This window comes from Lolium rigidum, chromosome 3, assembly GCF_022539505.1.
Source record: "Lolium rigidum isolate FL_2022 chromosome 3, APGP_CSIRO_Lrig_0.1, whole genome shotgun sequence".
In the NCBI taxonomy this organism is placed as follows: Eukaryota; Viridiplantae; Streptophyta; class Magnoliopsida; order Poales; family Poaceae; genus Lolium; species Lolium rigidum.
Genome location: NC_061510.1, coordinates 341,528,523 through 341,553,484, shown reverse-complemented (window position 1 = coordinate 341,553,484; position 24,962 = coordinate 341,528,523). Strand labels below are relative to the sequence as shown.

At 44.5% G+C, this 24,962-nt stretch overlaps 3 protein-coding genes across 3 annotated transcripts; 2 read left to right on the top strand and 1 right to left on the bottom strand.

Moving 5' to 3' along the window:
- Positions 1–10,365: 10,365 nt before the first annotated feature.
- LOC124697145 (anthocyanin 5-aromatic acyltransferase-like) lies at positions 10,366–11,781 on the top strand. The gene has a single exon (XM_047229777.1). It carries the CDS (start codon positions 10,366–10,368, stop codon positions 11,779–11,781), a length of 1,416 nt encoding a protein of 471 aa, XP_047085733.1.
- Positions 11,782–18,837: 7,056 nt separating this feature from the next.
- Positions 18,838–21,180, bottom strand: LOC124697144 (NAC domain-containing protein 46-like). The gene is made up of 3 exons (XM_047229776.1): positions 20,912–21,180; positions 20,554–20,831; positions 18,838–19,623 (listed from the first exon to the last, which is right to left on the bottom strand). The coding sequence occupies exons 1-3, from the start codon at positions 21,096–21,098 to the stop codon at positions 18,838–18,840; spliced, it is 1,251 nt and encodes a 416-aa protein (XP_047085732.1). The 5' UTR covers positions 21,099–21,180.
- Positions 21,181–22,583: 1,403 nt separating this feature from the next.
- LOC124697141 (agamous-like MADS-box protein AGL62) lies at positions 22,584–24,299 on the top strand. The gene is made up of 2 exons (XM_047229773.1): positions 22,584–22,588; positions 23,645–24,299. The coding sequence occupies exons 1-2, from the start codon at positions 22,584–22,586 to the stop codon at positions 24,297–24,299; spliced, it is 660 nt and encodes a 219-aa protein (XP_047085729.1).
- Positions 24,300–24,962: the final 663 nt, after the last annotated feature.

Here is a 24,962-nt window from a genome sequence, read left to right as displayed (position 1 = left end):
TACAAACTTTCAGCTGTTATCATTTTATTGAGTCTTGAAACTCCATATTTGTTTTGATTTTCTCCTCTGCTACACCAAGGGCTGCAAGAAGATCTCGAGGCTTGAGATTGACTCGAAAAGAAATGAGCCGAGAGAGCCTTCTTCTGTACTCCCCCCATACACTAAAGAGCGTACTTCCAGCTTTCGATCTTGAGAGTAAAACTATTTCAACTTTGACAATTTTACACAAAAATATACCAATAGTGATTATATCAAGTAGATAATGAAAATATTTTATCATAAACCTAATGTTTTTGATTTTATGGCATAAATATTGGTGTCTTTTGTATAACCACGGTCAAACTTAAAAAATCTTAACTTTCCAAGAAACTTGGAGATACACTCTTTTGTGGGCGCGCGAAGAGAGTAACTAGTTAGAAAATAAATCGAGCTTGAGTCAAAGAGTTAGCTCGCCCTATCTTGATCGAAGTAACATACAGTAGTAGGTAGTATTATCTTTGATACATACAATGAAAGTTAAAACCCTATGTTATCGTCTATGTTTCCCGAATTCCATATGAAAATCCATGTTAGCTTTTAACATGTGTGAGATTTCTTACAGTTGTACAGAAAAAGTATACATCATTTCTTAATGTAGTCAATTGGGTTATCATCACCCGTTAATTTTTGTATGCTTTTACCTGGGTTGAAGGAGGTTCGAGATAACTACAAGGTGAGTAAGAGCCAATCCTACACCTCGAGCTTGTTGGAAAATTATGCAATAATTTAATGATTAATTTTAGAATATTAAACAAGAGGATAGCAACTAGTACTATGTGAAACTCGAACATACCACATGCAAACATCAACATGAATAGTAACAATGCATACACAACAACAACCATAACAAACGAGTATATCGGAATATGTTAGACGTACAGTTCGGTTGTAAATGAAAAAAGCCATTGGTGACATTTTTTTATGATAGCGCTGGTGAAGACTGGTTCAAGAAGATGGCGAGGGAGACGGTGGTTTGCGGTACCACTAGACTTGTCGGGACATGACCCATGACGATGATGTGAGCAGTCGCACAAAGCGCTTCCTAAAAACTTTATTCATACATGATCACAATGGCAAGAGGTTCCGTAGACCTCCTCTACCATTCACTGGTTCACGCGAGTGGTCGGGCGGAAGTAGACTATGATGGTGGCACGAGAGCAAGAGGAGGCAAAACCCTAATTAACCCGGTTTAGTGTGTGTCTTTCTAGTAGTGGATGGTAGATTTATATAGGAGTAAGTGTCGACGATCTTGTGTCGTAATCAGGATCTAAATTAAACCAATTAGGATTCCAACTCAAAAACTTATAGGCTAGAAAACCAAAATAAGGTTGCGCCCCTACAAGGAAACAACCCATATGTCGGTTGAACATTCACGCACATGTTGCACACCTGCTCACTCCCAGCCAGTGCCCAATCCTTGCTAGGAGAGCGGCGTGTATGTGGTGTTCTGTTTCTCCCCTGTCAAACGCTAAGTGGAGTGGGATGACTCGACTAGATAAAGTATTCTAATTCCTCCTCCACTATCAATGTAGGACTAAAAAAATTCAGCTCCACCTCTTGCCACACATGTGGGCCTTTGAGACTTACTTAGGAATTTCATAAGCATACTCATGGGCCAAACCCATTTATTATAACAGAACTTTAGCCGGTCAATGTGAGCTTGCTACTTGTATCACGATACCTTTTGAAGTTTCAAAGTCCAACTTAGAAACTTTAAAGAGTCGCCTGCTCTCAAAATGACGTATTAAATTAAAAACATGTTATTGTCTTTTATGACTTACATTTCCATGCATATTGAGTTCTAGATCTATGTTGTGTTGAGTTTCTTTTTCTCGACTTCATTTACACTAATATCTTTGGTATCCCCTCCTTGGCACTCAACCGCTCGAGCGGTTGGTTCATGTCGGCGCGGAGCGCTCGCGCGATAGCGCGACTCCAATTCCCTTTCAACGCGCCGCGTCTCTTTCCTTTTCTGGTAACCGTTCGACTTTCCTTTTTCGGCCCGCCTTTTTCAAAATATTTCAAATCGGAAATTGCGTTCCCCTCCTTCCGCCCGTTCTGTTCTCTACCCTGTTCTCCTTCCATTCAACTCCGACGGAGAGGGCGACGGTGACGGCGAGGGGCCGATTCCCTGTGGCTAGTGCGCGCGACCTCGATTTCTTCCGCTCTCAGTTCAGAAGCAAGGGTCAATCGTTTCCGCCGTTGTAAGGTTAGTATTTGAATGGGATCTAGTTGCTAGATTTGGTTCGATGTAGTAGTCGCCGGCCGATTTGGTTGTCCGGCGAGGTTTGTTCCACCGTATATCGAAAATTGATGGGATTTTTGTGTAGATATCCATGGTTATTTGTTCACTTTGTTGGGCGGATTTCTTCTCCGCCTAGGTTCCTGCTCCGTCGCTCGGTTCAAACCTCTGTTTGGGGGATGTTCATTGTAGATATGCTTAGCCCATTGCACTACAGTTCGTGAATAATTTTTAGGGTTTGTAGCAGCAACTAGTCAGAGGTGGTGCTGATTTCTATCGACAGTGGGGATTTGGGTGGGATTTATATATAACCAACCCCTTTTTTGGGCCGTTCTTGATTATCGACTTGTTATCATTTATGTCACTAAGAATTTTCTTATTTATTGTGTGTTTTTGTTATCTGGTAATGATGAACACATTGTACCCCTCCATATGTTGTTGCTGGTGCTGATTTGATTTCTCTTTACAGTGGATATTTTGGGTGGGCTTGATATATTAACCAACCCCTTTTTTGGGTTGTTATTTGATTTTCGACTTGTTATCATTGATGTCACTAAGAATTTTTCTCATTATCATGTGTTTTTGTTATCTGGTAATGATGAACACACTGTATCCCTCCATTTGTGTTTTGCTGAATGTGTAATGGAGTTTTCCTACAATTTTTTTTTGCTTGCATTTGATGCTTTACCATTTGTTTTTTGTTGCATTGCAGCGTTGTTGTTTCCGTGGCGGGCAGCAAGAAACATGGTGGTGATCAGTTAGTTGTTCGCTGCCGAATGCTAGTGAGCGTGCTAGGAATAAGGGAACAAGGGAACCTCTTTATCAACCCACCCATTCAATTTTCATCAACAGGTAACTCAATATTTTACCAACTCTTTTTCTTTTTACCTCCTTCTTTTTATTATAAAAAAACCGGTCCTTTATTGTTTTAAGGGAACAAGGGAACCTATTTATCAACCCACCCACTTTTCATCGACAGGTAACTCAATGTTTTACCAACCCTTTTCCTTGTTACCTCCTTCTTTTTATTATAGAAAATTTGGTCCTTTGTTTTCTTAAGGGAACAAGGAAACCTATTTATCAACCCACCCATTCACTTTTCATCAACAGGTAACTCAATGTTTTACCAACCCTTTTCCTTGTTACCTCCTTCTTTTTATTATAGAAAATTTGGTCCTTTGTTTTTTAAGGGAACAAGGGAACCTATTTTATCAACCCACCCATTCACTTTTCATCAACAGGTAACTCAATATTTTACCAACCCTTTTTCCTTGTTACCTCCTTCTTTTTATTATAGAAAATTTGGTCCTTTGTTTTCTTAATGGAACAAGGGAACCTATTTATCAACCCACTCATTCACTTTTCATCAACAGGTAAATCAATGTTTTACCAACCATTTTCCTTGTTACCTCCTTCTTTTTATTATAGAAAATTTGATCCTTTGTTTTTTTAAGGGAACAAGGGAACATATTTATCAACCCACCCATTCACTTTTCATCAACAAGTAACTCAATCTTTTACCAACCCTTTTTCTTGTTGCCTCCTTATTTTATTATAGAAAATTTGGTCCTTTATTTTTTTAAGGGAACAAGGAAACCTATTTGTGAACCCACCCATTCACTTTTCATCAATATCTAACTCAATGTTTTACCAACCCTTTTCATTGTTACCTCCTTCTTTTATTTATAGAAAATTTGGTCCTTTGTTTTTTTAAGGGAACAAGGTAACATATTTATCAACCCACCCATTCACTTTTCATCAACAGGTAACTCAATGTTTTAGCAACCTTATCCTCCTAAATTTAACAATAGTGTTAGTATTTTCTTATCAACACCTACGTACAGAATTTACCTACCTCCTTTCTCGTATAAGGGAATTGTGGAACAAGGGAATTGTTTGTTCCTACATGTTGCAAGTCGTAGTTCATTTCATTGCAAGTGCATTCTCTTGCCCCCCTCCCTTTTTTTAACCCTAAAATTTCACTAGCCCAAAAAGAGAATTAAAAAAAACCAATACATAGAAATTGCTTGGACAACGAGTAAAGGGAATTGCACGACCATACGGGAAGCAAAATAACGTACATCTCTCAAATCCTCGCGTGCAACAAAGGGAATTGTTTATGCATGATGCGTGTAGTTGACACGTCCGTTGGGAACCCCAAGAGGAAGGTGTGATGCGCACAGCGGCAAGTTTCCCTCAGTAAGAAACCAAGGTTTAATCGAACCAGTAGGAGCCAAGAAGCACGCTGAAGGTTGATGGCGGCGGGATGTAGTGCGGCGCAACACCGGAGATTCCGGCGCCAACGTGGAACTCGCACAACACAACCAAAGTACTTTGCCCCAACAAAACAGGTGAGGTTGTCAATCTCACCGGCTTGCTGTAACAAAGGATTAACCGTATTGTGTGGAAGATGATTGTTTGCGAGAGAAAACGAGTAAAACAAGTATTGCGAGCAGATTTGTATTTCAGTATTAAAGAATAGATCGGGGTCCACAGTTCACTAGAGGTGTCTCTCCCATAAGATAAAAGCATGTTGGGTGAACAAATTACGGTCGGGCAATTGACAAATAGAGAGGGCATAACAATGCACATACATGACATGATAAGTATAGTGAGATTTAATTGGGCATTACGACAAAGTACATAGACCGCCATCCAACTTGCATCTATGCCTAAAAAGTCCACCTTCGAGTTATCGTCCGAACCCCTCCGGTATTAAGTTGCTAACAACGAGACAATTGCATTAAGTATGGTGCGTAATGTAATCAACAACTACATCCTCGGACATAGCGCCAATGTTTTATCCCTAGTGGCAACGAGCACAACACAACCTTAGGGGTTTCGTCACTCCCCAGGTGTCAATGCGGGCATGAACCCACTATCGAGCATAAATACTCCCTCTTGGAGTTAAAAGTAAAAACTTGGCCGAGCCTCTACTAGAAACGGAGAGCATGCAAGATCATAAACAACACATGTATAATAACTTGATAATTAACATGACATAGTATTCTCTATCCATCGGATCCCGACAAACACAACATATAGAATTACGGATAGATGATCTTGATCATGTTAGGCAGCTCACAAGATCCAACAATGAAGCACAATGAGGAGAAGACAACCATCTAGCTACTGCTATGGACCCATAGTCCAGGGGTGAACTACTCACTCATCACTCCGGAGGCGACCATGGCGGTGTAGAGTCCTCCGGGAGATGATTCCCCTCTCCGGCGAGGGTGCCGGAGGCGATCTCCTGGATCCCCCGAGATGGGATCGGCGGCGGCGGCGTCTCGGTAAGGTTTTCCGTATCGTGGCTCTCGGTGCCGGGGGTTTCGTCACGGAGACTTTTTATAGGCGGAAGGGCGAGGTCAAGAGGCGGCACGGGGGCCCCACACCACGGGGCCGCGCGGCCAAGGGGGGGCCGCGCCGCCCTATAGTGTGGCCCCTCCGTGACCCCTCTTCGTCTCTCCTTCGGACTTACGGAAGCTTCGTGAGAAAATAGGCCCCTGGGCTTTGATTTCGTCCAATTCCGAGAATATTTCGTTACTAGGATTTCTGAAACCAAAAACAGTAGAAAACAGCAACTGGCACTTCGGCATCTTATTAATAGGTTTATTCCAAAAAATGCACGAATATGACATAAAGTGTGCATAAAACATGTAGGTATCATCAATAATATGGCATAGAACATAATAAATTATCGATACGTCGGAGACGTATCAATGCACGTGCGATACAACTCAAATACCGTACGACACGTAACCTACGCGTGGTCCACAATGTGTTAATGAATTCCCGCACGTAACTTACCAGGAAAGGGAAAACGCGTTTTCTCCCAAATCGGGTTGTCGGAAGCAGATCGCTCCCTAAGCCCCTGGCGGTCGACCGCCAGCTTATATTGGTGCCTATAGCAACTTTAAACTAAATATAGTTTTTATTATTTGTACTAAACTGCAATAGTTTACTGGATTCACTAATTTTTGGGTGCATTCTACTCCACACTTTTGCGCTGAGTTTATTGTGTTTTCGACTAGAATCATCTTCATATTTTTGATGAAACTAATATATAATTACAAAATTTCGTAAGATTGTTTATGGTAAAAAAGAGCTTCAAAATCTATATGTAAAAATATATAAGTCTTTTGAAAAGCTCCTACATTTTCAAATGAAGCCTTAGCTAACTAAGACCCATTTTTTGGGTTTATATACAAGGTTAAGTTTAGCTTTAATTATTATACTTTGCAATTGTTTTCTCCCAGAAGAACCGGTGGCAATTACATATCGGGCTGTTGGCTGTCGGCTTGATTGATTCAGACAAACCACTTCTTTTTGGGTGGATCTCGATAGTATATATGCCCTTCTAAATATCCGAAATAAGTGACACGTTTGTACGAATTCAGATCAGCCCGCTTGATAATATCCTCCCAAGTGCCAAGTGTTGGCCGCGCTACCGAAGTGTTGCGCCCGGCAGCTTGAAACGTTTCCCGTAAAACGGAGGTGAGCAAAACGGGGGGTACAGCCGACGAGAAGCCATAGGCCGGCGTCAGCGCCCCTTGGATCTTTCGACGGCTGGACGCTGGCTGCTCCGCCGGCTGCCGCGCCGGGCAGGCAGCAAGTGAGTGGGGTTCCTTTCTGTTGCCACAAATTGACCACGCCCCTGGCTCTGCTGCTACGTGCTGCCTGCCGTCCCCCAGCCCCCGGCCCGGTGCCTGCGTGTGTGTCTCCTCGGTTGGCCGCTTGCCTGCGCCCCGCTCGCCGGGGCCAGCCGCGCGCGTACACTGCCACACGCATACAATGGCGCTGCCTACCTGCCTGCCCGCCTGCAGCGCGCACCGAGACAAGCGTGGAAGAAAAGAGGGCCGGATCAATTATTGGGGCTGGGCTACACGCCGGCGCATTGGACGCCCGATCCTGGTGCGCGCGCTCGCGTTGCTACGTCTGCCGGCCGTGGTGCGCACGCGCCGGCCGCCGTACCTCCACTGGGCGAGGCGGCTCCCTTTTCTGCTGGCGACCGGACGCACGCCGCATATGCTTGCGCTGCACCACGCGCCGGCCGGACTCCCCGTACGTACCATGCCTCCACTAGGAGGAGATGCGCTTGCGGCGACAACAGGCAATCCACGCGACGCGACCGGTGAGGCCGGCCGGCCGCAGCCTGCACGCAGGCACGCAGGCGCCTACCTAGCTTGTCTTCTTCCCCCGTATCGGCGTCCGATTATTTGCGCGGCCGAGAAGTCGATCGGCAAGAGGACAAGTGGTTCGTGCTGCTGGTACGGCGTGTACTGGGCCAAGTACGTACGTGCTGTACGTACTACCAGTGAAACGTTCGCGTCGCCGGCGCTATGTTGGAGCCGCCGGACTGAGCTTGCATGACCCGTCGGATGCAGATAATATTCTGCCGACGGATCATTGGGAGAACACACGGCCGGCAGATCATATGTCGGCACGTAATCAGGATTTCTCTAAAGTCCTTCGAGTATTCATAGCATTGCTCTGCGAAGCTTCATGCCTTCATGGGCGTCGAGGGTTCATATATACGCGCTCGACTTTTTTTTTATTGTCCTTCTACATCCTCTTACATCGGGTTTTCTCTCTTTTTTTTCACCCTTTGCATCATCACTATCTAAATGTTCATTTCTTTGGTGGAGTTTCTTGATCCTCAACTTCCGCTTCACACTATGCTCAAAACACCTTCCAACAATGGTATAGCATAAATGACCGCCGAGTAGTTCAGATACTATACCACGAATCTAGTAAAAGCCAACCAACCACGACATGCGGATTTCGTTTCTGTGGCAAAAAAATGATGTTAAAAAAAATGAGGAACCTGGTTTGTGGTTTGGAGTGCTGATTTCAAGATTATTCCAATATTGGCGCTTAATTGAGCTCTATAATTTCAGCTTTATGGGAAGTGAACACTTTTGCGATGCTCATGCAGGGTGTTAAATAGGTAGATGGTTTATCTTCTCTATGTAATCATCATGACCTATTGCCGTGAAAGCAGGGACGGATTCAAGGGGGGATGAGAAGGACTATGTTTCTGGCTGAAGAATGGGCGGCGACGGCGCAGTCCAAGGTAGCAGCTAAACCGACGTTACCGTGCAAATGGTCTGTCCCTGCGTTAGGTTGGCACAAGGCGAACACAGATGGTGCTATGCCACTGAGTGGAGCTTATGGAGGTGGCCGTGTGGTCCTTCGGGATCACCATGGAGGCTTTGTTGATGGAGCCTGCCATTTTTTCTCCTCTGTGTGCGATGCTGAGAGGACTGAGCTCCTAGCGTGTCGTCGAGGAATGCTCCTTGTTCGCGAGATGGGAGTCGCCAAACTGGAGCTGGAAACGGATAGCATGGGGGCGGTCATAAAGCTGCAATCAAGAGAGGTGGACATGTCAATTCATGGGCCTTTGGTCGAGGAGATCAAGCTTCTCTTGCGAGGTTTTGCTGATCACTCGGTATTGCATGTGCGTCGGGCTTGTAATGGGGCTGCACATAGTTTAGCAAAAGATGGCTGTGGGAATAAGCGATGTAATTCGTGGGTTGGGGTACCCGGGGTATCTTGTGAACACGATGATGCCATGTTTTGAATAAAGTCGCAGCCGTTTGATCTAAAAAAAAAGGAGCGATTACTGGATCGCAAATATTTAGCTGTATTTAAGGTTGCTCGCTATTTTTCGCCCCCCTATGGCCAGACAAAGGCTCATTCACTAAGGCATAAACGGCAAAGCCCATTAGAGCAAGTACAATAAGTCCTAGTCAGCTGGCTATAAGGGTTAAAATAATATATTCATGCTTAGTTAGAGGAGAGAGAGGAGGAGAGAGAAGATGAGTGGGCTCTCATGCAAGAGCCAGCTCTAGCACGTGCTCTTAGGCACTTTGTGAGAGTGAAATGTGGGCTATCCATTGATAAAGTAGTACATGATTATAGCTCACTATTATACATGTTGGCTCTATGTTAGCTACAAATGACATGGCACATGGCTTATAGCCAGCAGCTGGCTATACTATTAAACTTGCTCTTAGAAAAAAGATAGAGAAATCAGCCTAGGCTGCCCAGTTATTAATTGGGCCTATGAGCTAGGACAATGGAATTAGTTGATTTGCAGCCTTCGCTAGTTCGCTAGCATCCAGATCAGATCGATCGATCAGTTCCTGCACCTGCCGCGGCTTGGCTTCTGCCTTCTAGCCTCCTCTGTGCCGCTCGACACCTGCCGACGAAGGTGAACCACAACAGCGCTCACGCACTTAGCTGAAGGCCTGAAGCTACGGCGCCGAAACGCATCTCGCCGCACCTCGGTATTCCATTATTTAGCCCCTCTCATGTCTATAGATCATATAAAATTTAGTTCATCATCATGTCAATTGTTTTCTGCATTTGTTCGACCAAATCTTGATGATAGTTTGTGAACACCTCATTGTTCACCTACTCCCTCCGTCCATAAATAAGTGGACATCTAGCTCTAAACTTTATCCACAAAAGAGTGTATACCTATGTTTCCAATGCACTTTAATTGCTTCTCTCTCTTCGCACGGAAATCAAACCCAATAATATGGAGCACATGTTCTTCTTGTTTTCTACATGCACTTAGGCTAGCCCGGTTTCATGTTCTCTACCAGAAGGACACGACCGAGATGACTCTCTTTTCCCTTGGCATGCACACGCCCACGCAAGACTTGGCCGACTAGACTACCAGGAGAAAACTCTGCACCTTGCCGCTCACCGCTTCACTTAAGCTGCACGGATAATTTCTGCCGATATCCTTGAATCCTGGAGTGTCTAACATGCAGCAACGCCACACAAAAGCCAAATGTGGTGACTCGGCCACTATATCTTCTTATATCATGCCACTTATCTACATCCTCTCCTTGTATTCTCTTGAGAGGTTTGTTATATAAATTGTTCAGGCTGGAATAAGCCCATTGTAGTTAGGGTTAAAAAAATTAATCCGTAAAGTTGTCGTAGCTTTGAGGAGAGGCTATATAAAGGAAACAGAAGGCAACCCCACATCAAACAAATCTACTCTCGTATTTTGATAAAACAAACCACTGATCCAGCTGCAGCTACGTAGTGGTTTGTGTGGTGTCGCCATGAACATCCGTGTGCGAGTTCTGAATGTCACCCATGTCCAGCCGGCGCAAACCACCGATCAGCCGCGACATGGTGCCATGATCAAGCTCTCGCCCTTCGACACTTCTTTCCTCGCGCTATGGCCGCCCCAGATGCTCTTCTTCTACGACGGCACGAGCCTCCCGCCGTTCCGGTCACTCGTTAGCTCGCTGCGGGTCTCCCTTGGCGCCACGCTCGCTGTCTTCGCACCCTTCGCCGGCAAGATCACGGCCTGCTCCGATGACCACGACCTCGTCATCGACTGCTCCTCGAACCCGGGCGTGAGGTTCGTTGAGGCAGAGTACTCCGGCGACGCCGCCGACATGCAGCGGCTCGCCCGCGACAAGGAGCACGACATCGAGGCGTTCTTGCAGCTCGTGCCGAAGCTCGAGGTGGGCAGGCTGCCTGCCCCCGCGTTCGCGGTGCAGGTCACGCGCCCAGCAGACGGAGGCGGCGCCGTAGCGGTTGGGGTGGTCATGCACCACTCGGTGGCCGACGGGCGGTCCCTGTGGCAGTTCATGCGGGCTTGGTCGACCACGTCGCAAGAGGGATCGCTGGCTGTCGCTGCTGCGCCGTTTGACCGGGCGGGGATCCTGCGGCACCCAAAAGCACAGGCTGGGGCGCGAAATTTGGCTCGATTCTGCGGGCCGGAGTTGCCCAAGGTGAACAAGTTCCCAGATCCTGACTGGAGGAGGCTGAGCCAACGAACCTACCTTCTCACCGCTGGCCAGATCCAGTCGCTGAAGCGGCGCATCCAACTCCTTCAGGCCAAGAACGGCGACGGCGAACAGAACCACCCGCCGGAGCCGCCAACAACCTACGTCGCCATCGCATCGCTGTTGTGGACATCCATCGTCCGCGCCAGGTCCGTGAACAGCGCTGCCGCGGACGACGACGACGAGTACGTGTCGTTCCCCGCGGATTGCCGCCGTCGCCTGCGCCCACCTCTGGAACCCAGCTTCTTCGGCAACTGCGTCAAGGTCCACTACGTGCGTGCCACGACCGGCGACCTCCTCTGCCGCGACGGCGACAACGACAAAGGGCTCGCGCGTGCTGCGGCAGGGTTTCAGCGGGCGATACGCGAGCACGTGGAGAAGGAGGACCCGTTGGGCGACGCTGAGCGGTGGGTGGAGATCATCCGAGGACTAACGCGGGAAAGGCTTACGGTGCTGGGTGGGTCGAACCGGCACATGATGTACGAAGTGGACTTCGGGTGGGGGCAGCCGAGCCGGGTGGAATATGTGTTGATGATATCGCTTTTAGGAGCGCCGGGTGGCGGGGTCCAGGTGTCCGTGCCGCTTCCTCGCGACCACGTAGATACCTTCGAGGCCAGTTTTCTCTCGCATGTCTCAGGGCATGTACAACAATATAGCCGTCTCGAAGGCATGCATGAGTAATTAGTAGTGGATCCATGAATAAACTGGAGGATGGGCACACCTCCAAAAATAAATGGCGGTATCTTGCATATCATTTTTTTTGGGGGGCCAAATGAATAATAGATGATGTATAATAAGGTATCTAAAAACTAGTGACTTATAGATTATACAATACAAAAAAAACTAAAATATCAAAGTTTTTTTCCAAACAAGTTAGGGTAGGCTAGATATGGAATCAAAACAGAACGAAGGGAGGGAGAAGGAGTAAACTATGATTTCCTGATTTTCATGCGGTCCTATCAAGAGCTAAATCTTTAGGGACATTTCTAAAGATGCTATGACATCAATCAGCGTCTTGAGGAAATAATCTGACCGAACATGTGGCATTTTTGGTTTACAAGATGATTCAAAATAGAGCTTGACCGCCGAACAAGATGATGTTAAATAGGGCACGATCCGCAACACAAAGGGTGACGGTGCCTCATCTCCCGTAGGTGGCAATGACGGCAGGAGATCCTCCTGGTTGGTGGCAACGCCTAGGCATTTTTTTTAGCTTACATCCACGGGCAACAGTTGATAAGTCCGTCTTATCTTAACCCTGCAACGTAATAATATAATCCAGATATAACAATAAAATATTATGTATAATTGGTGATGCGGATTTTTGGAACCTAGGGACGCGGGAGGATGAAATTTGCACCGTTAATAAAGCTTCAAGATGAGCAGATAATATAGGCCTCAAACATGTATATCTAGTAATACACCCTCATTAAATGTTTACAATAATTAGAAGTAAACGATGGTGTGCTTTTTTCTGGTCAATCTAGTGAATGGCTCTGCAATAACTAGAAGTAAATGCCTCCTGATAAATCAAGCTACTAGATTAGTTTCATAGCCACACATTTAGCAAAACCACATGGCTAACCACTATTGTGAAAAGGCTTATAGCTCGCATGGTGCGAAAGTGAAAGTCCACTGGTGTTAAGCCGAACCACTAACGGGCAAAAAAAAAAAAAGATCGCCAGCGGTAGCTCGTGAACTGGTCTCCGCGACGCGTACCGGTGACACGAAAAGTAAAAAAATATGTCGTTGGTTCTTGGTTCAGGGTCCGTCCCGAGGGCCTGAAAAAATCGGTGACATAGCACTATTTGCGGGCGTCCCGGGTCAACCAGAAAAAATTGACAACCACAAAATTGGGTACATCGTCGTTTGCATCCGAAAAGTGGTGATGTCCTTGTTCTTTTCTTTGTCATCGACTTTGTGTATTTGTGTGACAACCACAAATATGAAACGTCAGTGGTACTCATCGGCAAATATCGACCTGCATGGTCGACCCCGTTTGGTACAGATTTTTGCTATAGTTGTGACATTCTCATTTCCAACACGGCATTGCTTCGTCGTGGTAGGCTATGCAACTGTGAGTAGGACGGTTGCCGGCCATTGCCACCGATCTGGATGCTGGAGCGGAAGAATCACTTTTGCCGCTTCGATTCGCACGGGAGGTGCCATTCGATCGATTGAGGATTACAAGTATGTTGTATCCTCGGGAAGGAACGTGCGTCCATAGTCAACCGCTCGATCAATTTAGAATCTAGAATTATCGATCTCTCGATTCTCCATTGATGGCTCGGCGATGCTGTGGTGGACAGGACCGCCCTCCCCAGCGACCTAATGAACAAGATTGGTGACATGCTCCTGCCCACGGACGACCTCGACTACTACGGCGTCTTCGATCTGGGCAGTCTCTGTGTGGGCTGGCGGCGCCTGCGCACACGGGAGCACTTCATACCTAGCAATTCGATGATTTTGGAGCATGGAAAACTGTTTTTTGAGTGGGTCGGCCGGGTAAAAGAACTTGGAATCGTCGATCTCTCGTCAAGGTAGAACGAGATGAGAATTGATGTTGGTCCATGTTGTGAGAACACTTCCTGAGATGTCGAATTGCAAAAAACAGCAGGTCATCGATCTCTTCAAGCTAGAAGGAGATGAGAATCGATGTTGGTCCATGGTGTGAGAACACTCTTCCTGAGATGTCGAATTACAAAAAACGGCAGGATCGTTGCTCTCTTCAAGCTATAACGAGATGAGAATCGATGTTGGTCATTGGTGCGAGAACACCTCTTGAGATGCCGAATTGGAAAAAAACAGTAGGAAGATGATATCCTAGATGCTGATCTCTTTGACCCGTCTCAGGTTTTTCTAAACATGAGATTTTCTTGTACTGGTAAAATGCCACGATTTATTTCGTCTTCCTTCCTTGTACAACACAGTTATGATCCGTTATCCTAACATCCGGGACCCAGCACGTCAATAGTAGACGACACGTACGAGGTTAGTTGGGATTGGATCAGAGTCTGTATTTTTCTGGGCAATTTACTATATATGTCGTTCTAGTTGGTCACCGGCCACGAACAACCATAGCATCGTCGTCACACTCCCTATTTTTTCACTCCCTCTCGCTATCGTGTCGTCGCCCACCGTCGTGCACCTTCCACTATCCCTTTGCCCACCGTTCTGTGCCTTGGCTTCATCAACACGCTCTCGGCGAAGCTTCAACCCCACCACCACCCCTTTTCAGGAACTACCGCCACCTACCAGTGCTTGTCGTGCTATGGAGGCTGGATGTGAAGCAGTTCTAGGGGATGAGATGGAAACGACAGGGTTGGAGATCATGGGCGGGGGTGGCACAGGGGCAGAGGACGCATACACTAATTGTTTGCAGCTCAAGACACCGAAGGATGCGGCGTTCATCATCAAAGAAGGGTAATAATTCAGTTGTCATCTTAACTATTTTATCAGCCATCTGAATGCCCTCACTAATCATGTTGATTATACGTTGCTTCTTACCGCAGGAAATATGGTGCATCCAGATTTGTAAATATGGAATGTTATCTTGATCCAAACTTTGAGTCTGACAATGGTAATGATGAGGACGAGGATGCTGAAGATGAGGGAATGGGTCGCAAAAATGATTATGTAGATGAGGATAGGCCTGTCATACACTTTGACAAGATCAACCCTACAATTGTAGTGGGGGTTGTTTTTGAGAGTGTGGAAGATTGCAGATATATAGTTGCTACTTTTGCAATAAAATTTGGGTTTGACTATATCACAGAAAAGAGTGACCAAAAAAGACTAAGGGTGCATTGTAGGGACAAAATGTGTAAATGGCGACTCCATGCATCCCAATGAGGGATGGATATCCATTTCAGATCAAAGTGAACATCCAGCAACACAATTGCTCTAGTACTGCTTTAAGTGAGAAAATAAGATCTGCTACAACAGAGTGGATTCTTTGGGTGAGGGAGGATCCAACAGTTGGAACCGCTGAATTGATAAAGAAACTTAGTGACAAGTTCAATGTGGTAATTCCTTACCATAGAGTTTTTTATGGGAAGGAGATGGCTTTGGACCTGATGCAGTGCAAGTGGAATGACAATTTCCACATGTTGTACAGATTCAAAGCTGAGGTGGAGAAAACATCATCTGGGAGTGTTGTTGACATTGATTAAGAGTTTGTAAAAGGAAGACCAAAAATTCCAAGAGGCGGGAAGTATATGATGGCTGATAAGAGATGTTTCAGAAGATGTTTTGTCTACCTGATGGCATGTTGGAAGGGTATTTTAGAGGGGTGCTGGCCAAACTTGGCAATAGGCTCGACTGCTTTGATAAAGAAGTTCTAAAGACAGCTAGCTACAACAACTGTTGTATATGTCAATAATTGGATATTTCCAGTAGCTTATGCTATTATTGAGGGTGATTCTAATGAAAGATGGACATGGTTCATGAAGAGATTGCGTGGAGTAATAGGTCACCCTCCAGGCTTGGTGATACAGACTGACGCATGCAAGGGACTACAAATAGCTGTTGATTCTATCTTTCTTGGGGTTGAACATAGAGAATGCATGAAGCACCTCTCTGTTAACTTTATGAAGAAGTTCGAAGGTAACATCTTTGAAAACAATTTATGGCCAGCATCATACACATATACCCCAAGGAGGCATGCTACTTACATGCAGAACATGTATACGCAGCATGTTGTAATTGCAGCCGCTTCTTCTAGCTTGTGCACACCAACCTATCGAGCATATAGGGTTTTCTTTGTTCACTATGTAAACATTTTCTATTTCCCACGTATTTGAATTTTTGTTAGGTTATTCTTTGTTTACATGTCAAGCCACTGATAATTGATCTGCATTTAATTTGGGATAAGGAGGTGCATATGGGACAATGCCTATGCCTCTATCCTATGCCTATGCCTCTATCTTAGTTATTTGGTTGAGTATAAGTATTTGGTAACAATTTGGAAGCTAAAAACACTAATAAGCACCTCCTTCAAAATCATATTCTCGTATTTCCATGCAACCGTTCTCCAGCAACGGTCTTTTTTGACAAGCTTGCCAATGTTTATGTTATCATTCCTGCAAATTCCGAAAGGGGTCTTGAAGAGACTTATTTTTATAGATCGAGATTTTTTTGGCAAAGATATGAAGAAAAAAGGAAGTACAGACTGACTAGTTGGAATATAATATGTAGGCCAAAAGATCAAGGGGGTTTCGGTATTGAAGTACTTGATTTAAAAAATAAAAGCCTTCTTAGTAAATGGCTTTTCAAATTGTTGAATGAGGAAGGGGTATGGCAAGAGTTATTACAAAATAAGTACTTATCACAAAAAACATTATCCCAAGTTCAAGCGAAACCATCTGATTCACCTTTTTGGAAAGGACTTATGCAAGTGAAGGATGCTTTCCTTGCAAGAGGCCATTTTAAGGTGGGTGATGGTTCAAGTACTAGATTTTGGGAGGACGTGTGGTTGGGGGATAGGACTTCAGCGCAGCAATATCCATCTTTATATCATATTGTGCAACATAGAAACGTGCTGGTTGCGGATACATTAGCTCAGGTGCCTCTAAATATACAGTTTAGGCGATCATTGACTGGAAATAAGTGGACAGCATGGCTGTATTTATGTAGAAGACTTATGAATGTTCATCTTCATGATGAGGCTGATAAGTTTATTTGGAATCTTACAACCTCGGGATCATTTACGGTGAAATCTATGTATGAGGACTTGATGAATGGTCATACGCCTTTCTTGCGGAAGTATCTATGGAAATTAAAAATACCCCTCAACATAAAGATTTTTATGTGGTTTCTTAATAATAAAGTGTTATTAACTAAAGATAATCTAGCGAAAAGGAAGTGGAAGGGGTGTACTAAGTGTTGTTTTTGTGGTGCACAAGAATCCGTTGAACACCTTTTTCTAGCTTTCCCTTTTGCAAAACTAGTTTGGCGCATGGTGTATTTCGCCTTTAATCTTCCACCCCCGACTAATATTACCAATTTGTTTGGCAATTGGTTGAATGGTGTTGACAAAAAAGCAAAAGAATGTATACACATTGGTGTGTCGGCTTTGTGTTGGTCAATATGGAGGTGTAGAAATAATATTGTGTTTAATAAATCAAATTCTTTTAATATTTTGCAGGTTATTCATATGATTGTGCACTGGGTGCAACAATGGGCGCTACTACTTCCCCAGGACCAGCGAGTGTTTATGGATACTGGATGCACACATCTCCAGACGGTCGCTTAGGATATCTTATCCCAGGCTGGTTGGTGTCACACTAGTCGACTACAGGATGCTTAGTTGGTGTAGATTCCAAGAGTTAATGTTTCGTTGGCTGATTTATGTTTCAATCTTGTGTGATCCATGAATCTGTATTAAACCTTACTACTGGATGTTGAAGTTTTAATAAAGGCCGTGTGCATCATCACAATGCAGAGGCTGGGGTCATATCCTCTTTTCGAAAAAAAAGCAACGGTCTTTTTACAATAGTCAACATTTGATTATTCTCTCTGCAATTTTTGTGCCAAATTTTACACTGAAGTTTTTGTATATTCTATCCAAGTTATAAGCCACTCATTCAGCTGATATACCACATGCCACTTGCCTATTTATGCATACAAAAAGGACTTATGTAGAGGGATTCAGTAACTTTGTGTTACCATTTTGTATTTACGTTGTTCTTTTACTTTCTTCAGTCGTAGCGGCTCAGCTCGACCGTTGGTGATTTCTATTGGTTTGAAGGATCATTCCCAGGTAAGAGTTGGTGATCTACATAATATGTGCACTACAATTGATCTTTGCTTTCCAACACCTCTAAATTCTCCTGTGACTACACGTAGTCAGCTATTACTGTGCATCTCAATGTGGACTTAGACAATTTTGTGTTGAAACCATCCAATGATATCGCAAATGTATGTCTGATGCAATTTTGGAAACTATGCAGAGAATGCTTAAAGATGTAATTTCTGGCAACATTGAGAACCGCCTATGGTGATAAATTAGAGAATGCTGAGAGGCAAATACATGTTCGCTTAATCTACAGAGATGTTGATAAAAATACATTGTTTAAGAGCAACATCAGCCCTCTTTATCATGTATGTACCTATATTTTTTAACTAAGAATTTATTCCTAGTCCTAACTTGAGTTGGGTTAATTTCCCCTAAAAAGGTCCATGTTTCTGATTTGTTTTTTTGTGGAAGCATTTCATACATATTAATAAACTGACTTGTCATCGGTTTTAATGACCCACATTAGTTCAATCTTATGCAGAGTTTCTGTTGTTCATGATACTTTTTCTTCAAAACAGTGTATTCAACCAAACATTGTATTGTATAGGCACTGTTACACTGACGAAACAAATAAAATTCACTTCTTCTCATCCCATTTCCAATACCAGCGTTATTTCATTACCGCTTCCAGTTCTATGTCTGAACCAAACACCTTGACCTCCAAGTTGAGGGGCTGCCAAGTGCCAACTACACTCTTACAACATTCACTTGAAAGTATTCAGAAGATCTAGAAAACCAGTCATCAATTTATCATAATCAACACCAATTCATGTTCACTAAAGAAACTGAATATCACGAATGACACCATAGCAATAACTAATTAGTTAATCTGTAGGCCCAGTGTGACCAAACACCATGGAATATGAATTTGATGACTTAATTAGCTGATGCTCATTTTAGTCTAGAAAAAAATTTAACCGCTACTGACTGCTCTTGCTACTCTAAACCTGATCGTCAGGATCTGCTTCCTCTGTCGACATCGCCGCCTTGTCGTCCATGTGGCCCAATAGCTCGTCTATTGTGCATGTATAGTTCTCTTCGTCCATAAGCATCGGCAAGTCGTCGTCATCGTCGAGCATGGGTAACCAGCAGGGGCTCGCGGCCGGCTGCTCTTGCTGCATCTCGCATAACACCTTGAACTCATTATCCAGGTAGTCCCCCTCGGCAGCCGTCCCTAGCACTGTTACGACTGAAGGTGGGAGCGTCGTCAGCGGCTGCTCATTCGAGACTGCAGGTCCAGGATACTCGGCATCCTGTTGCTGCGACGTTGGCAGGCTGTGCCCAATGGCTTCTGACCCTGACGCCGTCGACGGTGCTAGCAGGGGAGGCAGAGATGGCGGCTTACTGTCCCAATCTGCAAGCTCGAAGTCGTTGCCAGCCTGCTGCTGCGGCCACATAGGCGTGCCGGTTGCCTGCTGCTGCGGGCAGTAATTCACGGCGGTTGGCTGCAGCGAGGGTACCATATGTGGCGCGTCGGCAAATACATGGTAATAGTCATTTGCCTGTGATGTCGAGTGCACGGGCATCCCTCCGTCCGTCGGACACGGTGATGGCAGCTCCTCCAACTTCGGTGAACCGTTGGCTAAGGTAATAACGTGCTGGCCTGCTTCATTCTTCTTCATCCTCTTCTTCTTCTTCTTCGGTGAATCGTTGGATAAGATACGAAAGTGCTTGCCTGCCTCCTTCTCCTCCTTATTGTAGAGACGGTACAAAGCCAAATCTGCGACCTGCAAGATACAAAGGCGGCGGAAACACAACTAAGATGTCAGAAAATTCACACTTATAGTTCATTTGGAGATTTCTAGTTTAAACTTTAGACTAAAATTTGAACTAGAAATCTCCAAATAAACTATAAGTAAGATTTTGGCGGTTATCCTGCTTGCATCTCTAAACACATCCTTCGTTAATGGAAGGTGATCCAAGAAGATGTGGTGATGTATAAAGCAAAAAAGAAGAAGCTGTAATGTGGCTGGTATTGTTTGCCTCTTTGGTTTCCTGAGGTGGAGCGGCTCAGCGGTAATGAAACTTGTAATGACAGAACTCACAGGCTATTAGTTTCATTATGGAAGAATATATGTTATAGAGACACTCCTGTAATTCGTGTTGTGCATCAAAACTCGAAAAGATTTTGCTTAACCTGCTCAGCATGATCCCTCTTTTGGCCCATAATTTTACATGTATTCTTTAGGTATAAACAACGAACATGCGCAATTCAATCAAGGTTCTTACATATTTGATGATTGAAGCATCCATACCATGCCCCTATATGTTGTTCCCACAGGAAATCAAACACCTGAAACTCCTTACTGAATGAGCAACTCTGGTGCATGCAGTTTTAGCAGCGGCAAATTCGGACTTATCAAAAAGATTGCGTAACAATTAGTTTTCATTTGCACTTCTCACAATATGAGATCCCCAGACGCTACGGACGCATACTAATTGTTGCTTACCATAAGAAACTAGAACCACTCAACCCAACCCATGTATAATATGCATTGATACGAGTTGATAGTCCCAGGTACTAGTACGTACAGAATTTTGATCAAGAGCAATGAAAACTAGAATAAGCTTACTAAATAACGTAGCAAAGAATCATTGATTTGGGCAATGTTTTCTTGCAAAGAATCACCACAAATACAGGAAGGATGATTACGTACCTGCTTGTCCTCGGGTCCAATGATGCTGGTGTACTCGTGCATGGCCCAGTCGGTCTTACCCTCGGACTTGTTGGCCTTGTTCTTCTTCTTCTCGTAGAACACCATGGTGTGCTTATAGCCGACGTCCACGCCACCGCGCGTCACGGGCTTGCCATGCCCGGAGGCCGTCCAGTTGCCGTCCTTGGTGGCGCGCACCGGCCGCGTCCTTTTGGCACCTGGGAACTTCCTGAGGCTGAAGAAGTAGACGCACCCGGCCTCCTCGTGCTCCTTGTACGCCTCTGCTCCACCGATTCAGTTTAAATCCTCATCGCGTCAATGTTAGAGGAAAAGAAGAAGTAGAGGAGGTGGAGGTGCGTACCGTAGAGGTTGGCGGGGTGGTAGTCGAGGATCTGGATGTCATGGAAGATATTGGGAGGGTAAGGGAGTGGGCGGCCGGCGAGCTTGTCTTCCAGGACGCCGATGAGCTCTTTGTTCCGGGGAACGAAGTGGTAGCCCCGCGGGTACCCGTGCCGGTTCATCCCAGGGTCGTCGTCGACGATCTCCATGGCAGACACGGCTGGGCGGCTGGAGCTCGACGGGGTGATGCAGATTGAGTCGAACTCCGGGACGGATCGTGGTCGACCGTCGACGTACGTGCCTGACAAGGATGTGCCTGGGCGTGCTTGCAGACCCCGGTGGGATATTTGGGCGGGGAAAGCTGCGTGCGTGTTTGATTTGATTTGCAACCGGAATCAGTTCGACTCTCTAAAGGCGGACAAACATTGAGACATCGATCTGACGGGTCTGACAAGGAAACCGACCTAGTTGGGAAAGCAATGGATCGGGACAAAAAAACAATTCGCAAAAAAAACTAAATTTAATTAAATTCGGAAAATATTTACCAAAATCAAATCTATTTTTATTTCTGTTCGAAGTATTTTGAGGTAAAAACTATTTTGGTAGCCACCAAAATGACCGAACTTCATCAAAATAGTTGCAAATTTGAACCCATCTCTAGCAGAAGGAGTAAATCATCTCCCTAAATTTTATTTGTGTTTACAAATACAACTACTTCATGCCTCTAATTTTTTTTTATTATAATCTGATTAAGATCACAATTGCACCCAGTGTTAATGTTAAAGGGGTTCGCAGCAGAAAACAATATCGCCGACCATATGGTCGAGATGATCCTTGTACAACAACAGGAGCCACAACTGGCAGCACCTCAGTGGTCTCGCACGCGCACGGTGCTCGATGATGACTCCTGGTTCTTTGATCTAACCAAGAGTGTGGAATTAGATCTCCTGGATCAGAACACTACCAGCACGACGATGTGCTAGGGTGCAGTCAACTCTCACGTGCGCAGATCTTCTAGGAACCACGCACGGGAGAGAAAACGTGAGAGAGAGAGGGGTGGAGGCGCATGGGAACGGGAGAAGTGGTCTCCTCTCCAGATGCCTTGGGATGCCTCCGACCCTTGTCCCCCCCCCCCCCCCCAAACACACACACCTACCTGTCGGCCAAGGGAGGGTGGGCGCCAGCCAAGGTGGGCCTGGCCCCAAACCCAAACCCTTATCGCACCACTTCCCATCCTTATCCATTAGGCCTTGTTTGGTTCTAGAGTTTTAGTGGGATTAGCAGGGATAATCCCCACCAAATTTCAAATCCCCACTTATTTTAAATACATGTTTGGTGCTAGAGTATTTGCGGGTTTAATCCTCACTTATCCCCACTTTTCCCCAAATCTTAGTGTATTTTTTTAATCTCCAATACTTTACCCCTACCTAGTGGATTGGGGATGGGGTTTTATGGGGATTGGTTGACACTAGAGGTTCATCCAATATTGTAGAGTATTATCTCCGCTAATCCCCACAAACACTCTAGTACCAGACAAAGCCTTAGAGGGGAGGCACCGGCCCTTAATGGGATCCTCTCTCGGAGGGGCCCATTAAGGTGGGCTGATCCTTATTTAATTAAATAGAATATATATTTAACATTAATTCATTATGAATATATAAAATACATATTATCAATAGTAGTCGCGGGCCGAAATGAGGTACGCTACCAATAAGGTGTACTTTCCGTGTCCGCTGGTATGGCATGTTGCTAGTATTTGTGCCTCACTCGCGACCCACCAACCAAATATTTTGGGAGCGGGCAGGAAAAGGGACGCCCGACTGGTATGAACGTCGCGTGCATTCATTGGCGCGTGCTGCGGGAAGTTTCTGAACCCGAGTGCAGCCAGGGCCCATCTAGTACTCGTGTGCCCTACTCTCCTCTCCGGTACCAGTACGAGCACACCAGCCGCATGTGTGTTTTTTGGCCCGCAACAAACTAAAGTTGTCACGTACATTTAGATAGCTTCGCTACCAGTGAGTGTGTCCATATAGCATTTTTCCTACTAGTGAGTTGGTAGCCCATTTTTATAATATAAGCTCAAAAGGACAAAAACAAATTCCATACTTTCACTACCATATTATGATTAGGATGACTACTTGCAGATGCCATGCATGGCTCCTAGTAGAGGATTTGAATGCAATCAATGTGATGATTCAAATTTTTGGATATCCAATTAATACCAAAATAGTTTAACCACGATTGTGCTATGGAATTAAATAGTAGTTTCTTGGATTTAACACCTTGTTAAAGCTTGATACCTTGTTAAAGCTTGATGTTTCTAGATAAGGATGTGGACGTGATAACATAGCAGTGTTTTATTGGTTCTAAATAAGCATGTGAATAGATATACATATAAATAAATAGATTATCAGTTCCAACAAAAGTGTGTGAATATACTCACATAGGATAATTAGCTAATAGTTAAAGTATTTATGAACCGGGTTGTTTATAAATGGTATGTGTTAATACTTACTAAAGATTTATAGGATATGTGTCTACTAGGATGGTAACGGTCCTATATATTTTTCTAATCAATTTGTACCTATGATATTTCTATTCAAAACAACTTCCCTTCTATATAAGGGAAGTAGATCTCTCCTCATATCTCACACTAGCAAGTCGTTAGCCAACGGTACCTGTAAACTTTAGCTTTTTCTAGATCCTTGTGCTACATACTTGTAGTAATAAGTTTCTTTCAAGTTATCCGGGTAAGTATGCCGAGGCGGGAGAGGCGCTTGGGTATCGTTTACATCGAAAACGACAAAGAGCGTGACGTCACGTTCTACAAGAGATGTTTTGGTTTGTTTAAAGGTGCTGCTGACCTCTCTGCACTCACCGGTGCTAGGGTTGCTGTCGTTCTAGAGGCGAAAAATGGAAAGATCCACTCATTTGGCACGCCATCAGCCAAGCCCATTGTTGATGCTTTCTTATCAGGAACAACTCCATACGTCGACAAGGTGAAAGATGCCAAGATTTCATGGCTGCAAAGTGAAGTGGCTCGGCTGGACATGGAAAACCCAATAGAGGATAAGAGAAAAGAAATATCCATCCAGCATATAAAGAAGATCCAAGATGAAAACCCAGGTATGGCAGGAAACCTTATCTTCTCAAAGGAAGAAGATCTCAGTCTGGAAGATCTCCATAAACTCTTTAATGACCTCTCGCGGGTCCAGGAGGACATTCGAAGTCGGTTACCTCTATTGCACCATGGCCACGAAGCTAAGATTGGCTGCAACAGTATGAAAAGTAGCATGCTACCACCAGAAGGCCTCTCATATGATCACCAGCAGACTACAATTTTCTCGCAACACTATTCTTCTAGCGGGCAAGATGTGGATATTCATGCACTATATGGAGGACTTCGCTAGATGCTAATTTGTGTTTCCATTAAGTGCTCTAGGGAGTGAAAATCTATTTATATTTCCATTATGTAATTCAGCATTTTTGAGGAAACAATAATTCATGTTGAATGTTTTAGGTCTTGTTCCATGAAGATTATGTCATGTGTATGACAATTACATCTCTGTATGATGTGTGTGCTATATAACAAAATAGTAAAAAAAAAGTAGTGCTTAGACGTAGGATGGCGGAGGTTAAACAAGAGGATTTGATACCTCTCTTGTGATATTTTGAGCCAAACATTATTAACTAAAGAAAAGGCATATGTATTGCTTGTTCATATAACAGAGAGTCATAGTCCAAAATTTCTCTCTACAGATGATCAGTTTTTTTCTTGTTACAATAATGGAACAAGACTACCAACAACAATAACAATCGACTAAGACATTAATCGAAATAAGTTGACTTTTTGTCAGTAGATACCAACAGGTCTTGCTATTAAACCAGAAACATAATATAACTATGAAAGCATGAAGCCCACCTGCATGTTCCATGAATATCATATATAATGCACCATTACCAACATAGAAAAGCAACCACGAATCTAGAACTCCATGAATATATTGTAAAGTGGCTTCTAATTTGGCGCATGAAGTTAGCTCTACTCTTTAATGAAATTTACTATAAACTTA

Coding starts and splice junctions, on each gene's coding strand:
- LOC124697145 (XM_047229777.1), top strand. CDS start 10,366: ATGAACATCCGTGTGCGAGTTCTGAATGTCACCCATGTCCAGCCGGCG.
- LOC124697144 (XM_047229776.1), bottom strand. CDS start 21,098: ATGGAGATCGTCGACGACGACCCTGGGATGAACCGGCACGGGTACCCG. Junction 20,832..20,911: donor CCACCCCGCCAACCTCTACG/GTACGCACCTCC, acceptor TCGGTGGAGCAG/AGGCGTACAAGGAGCACGAG. Junction 19,624..20,553: donor TTGGACCCGAGGACAAGCAG/GTACGTAATCAT, acceptor TGTATCTTGCAG/GTCGCAGATTTGGCTTTGTA.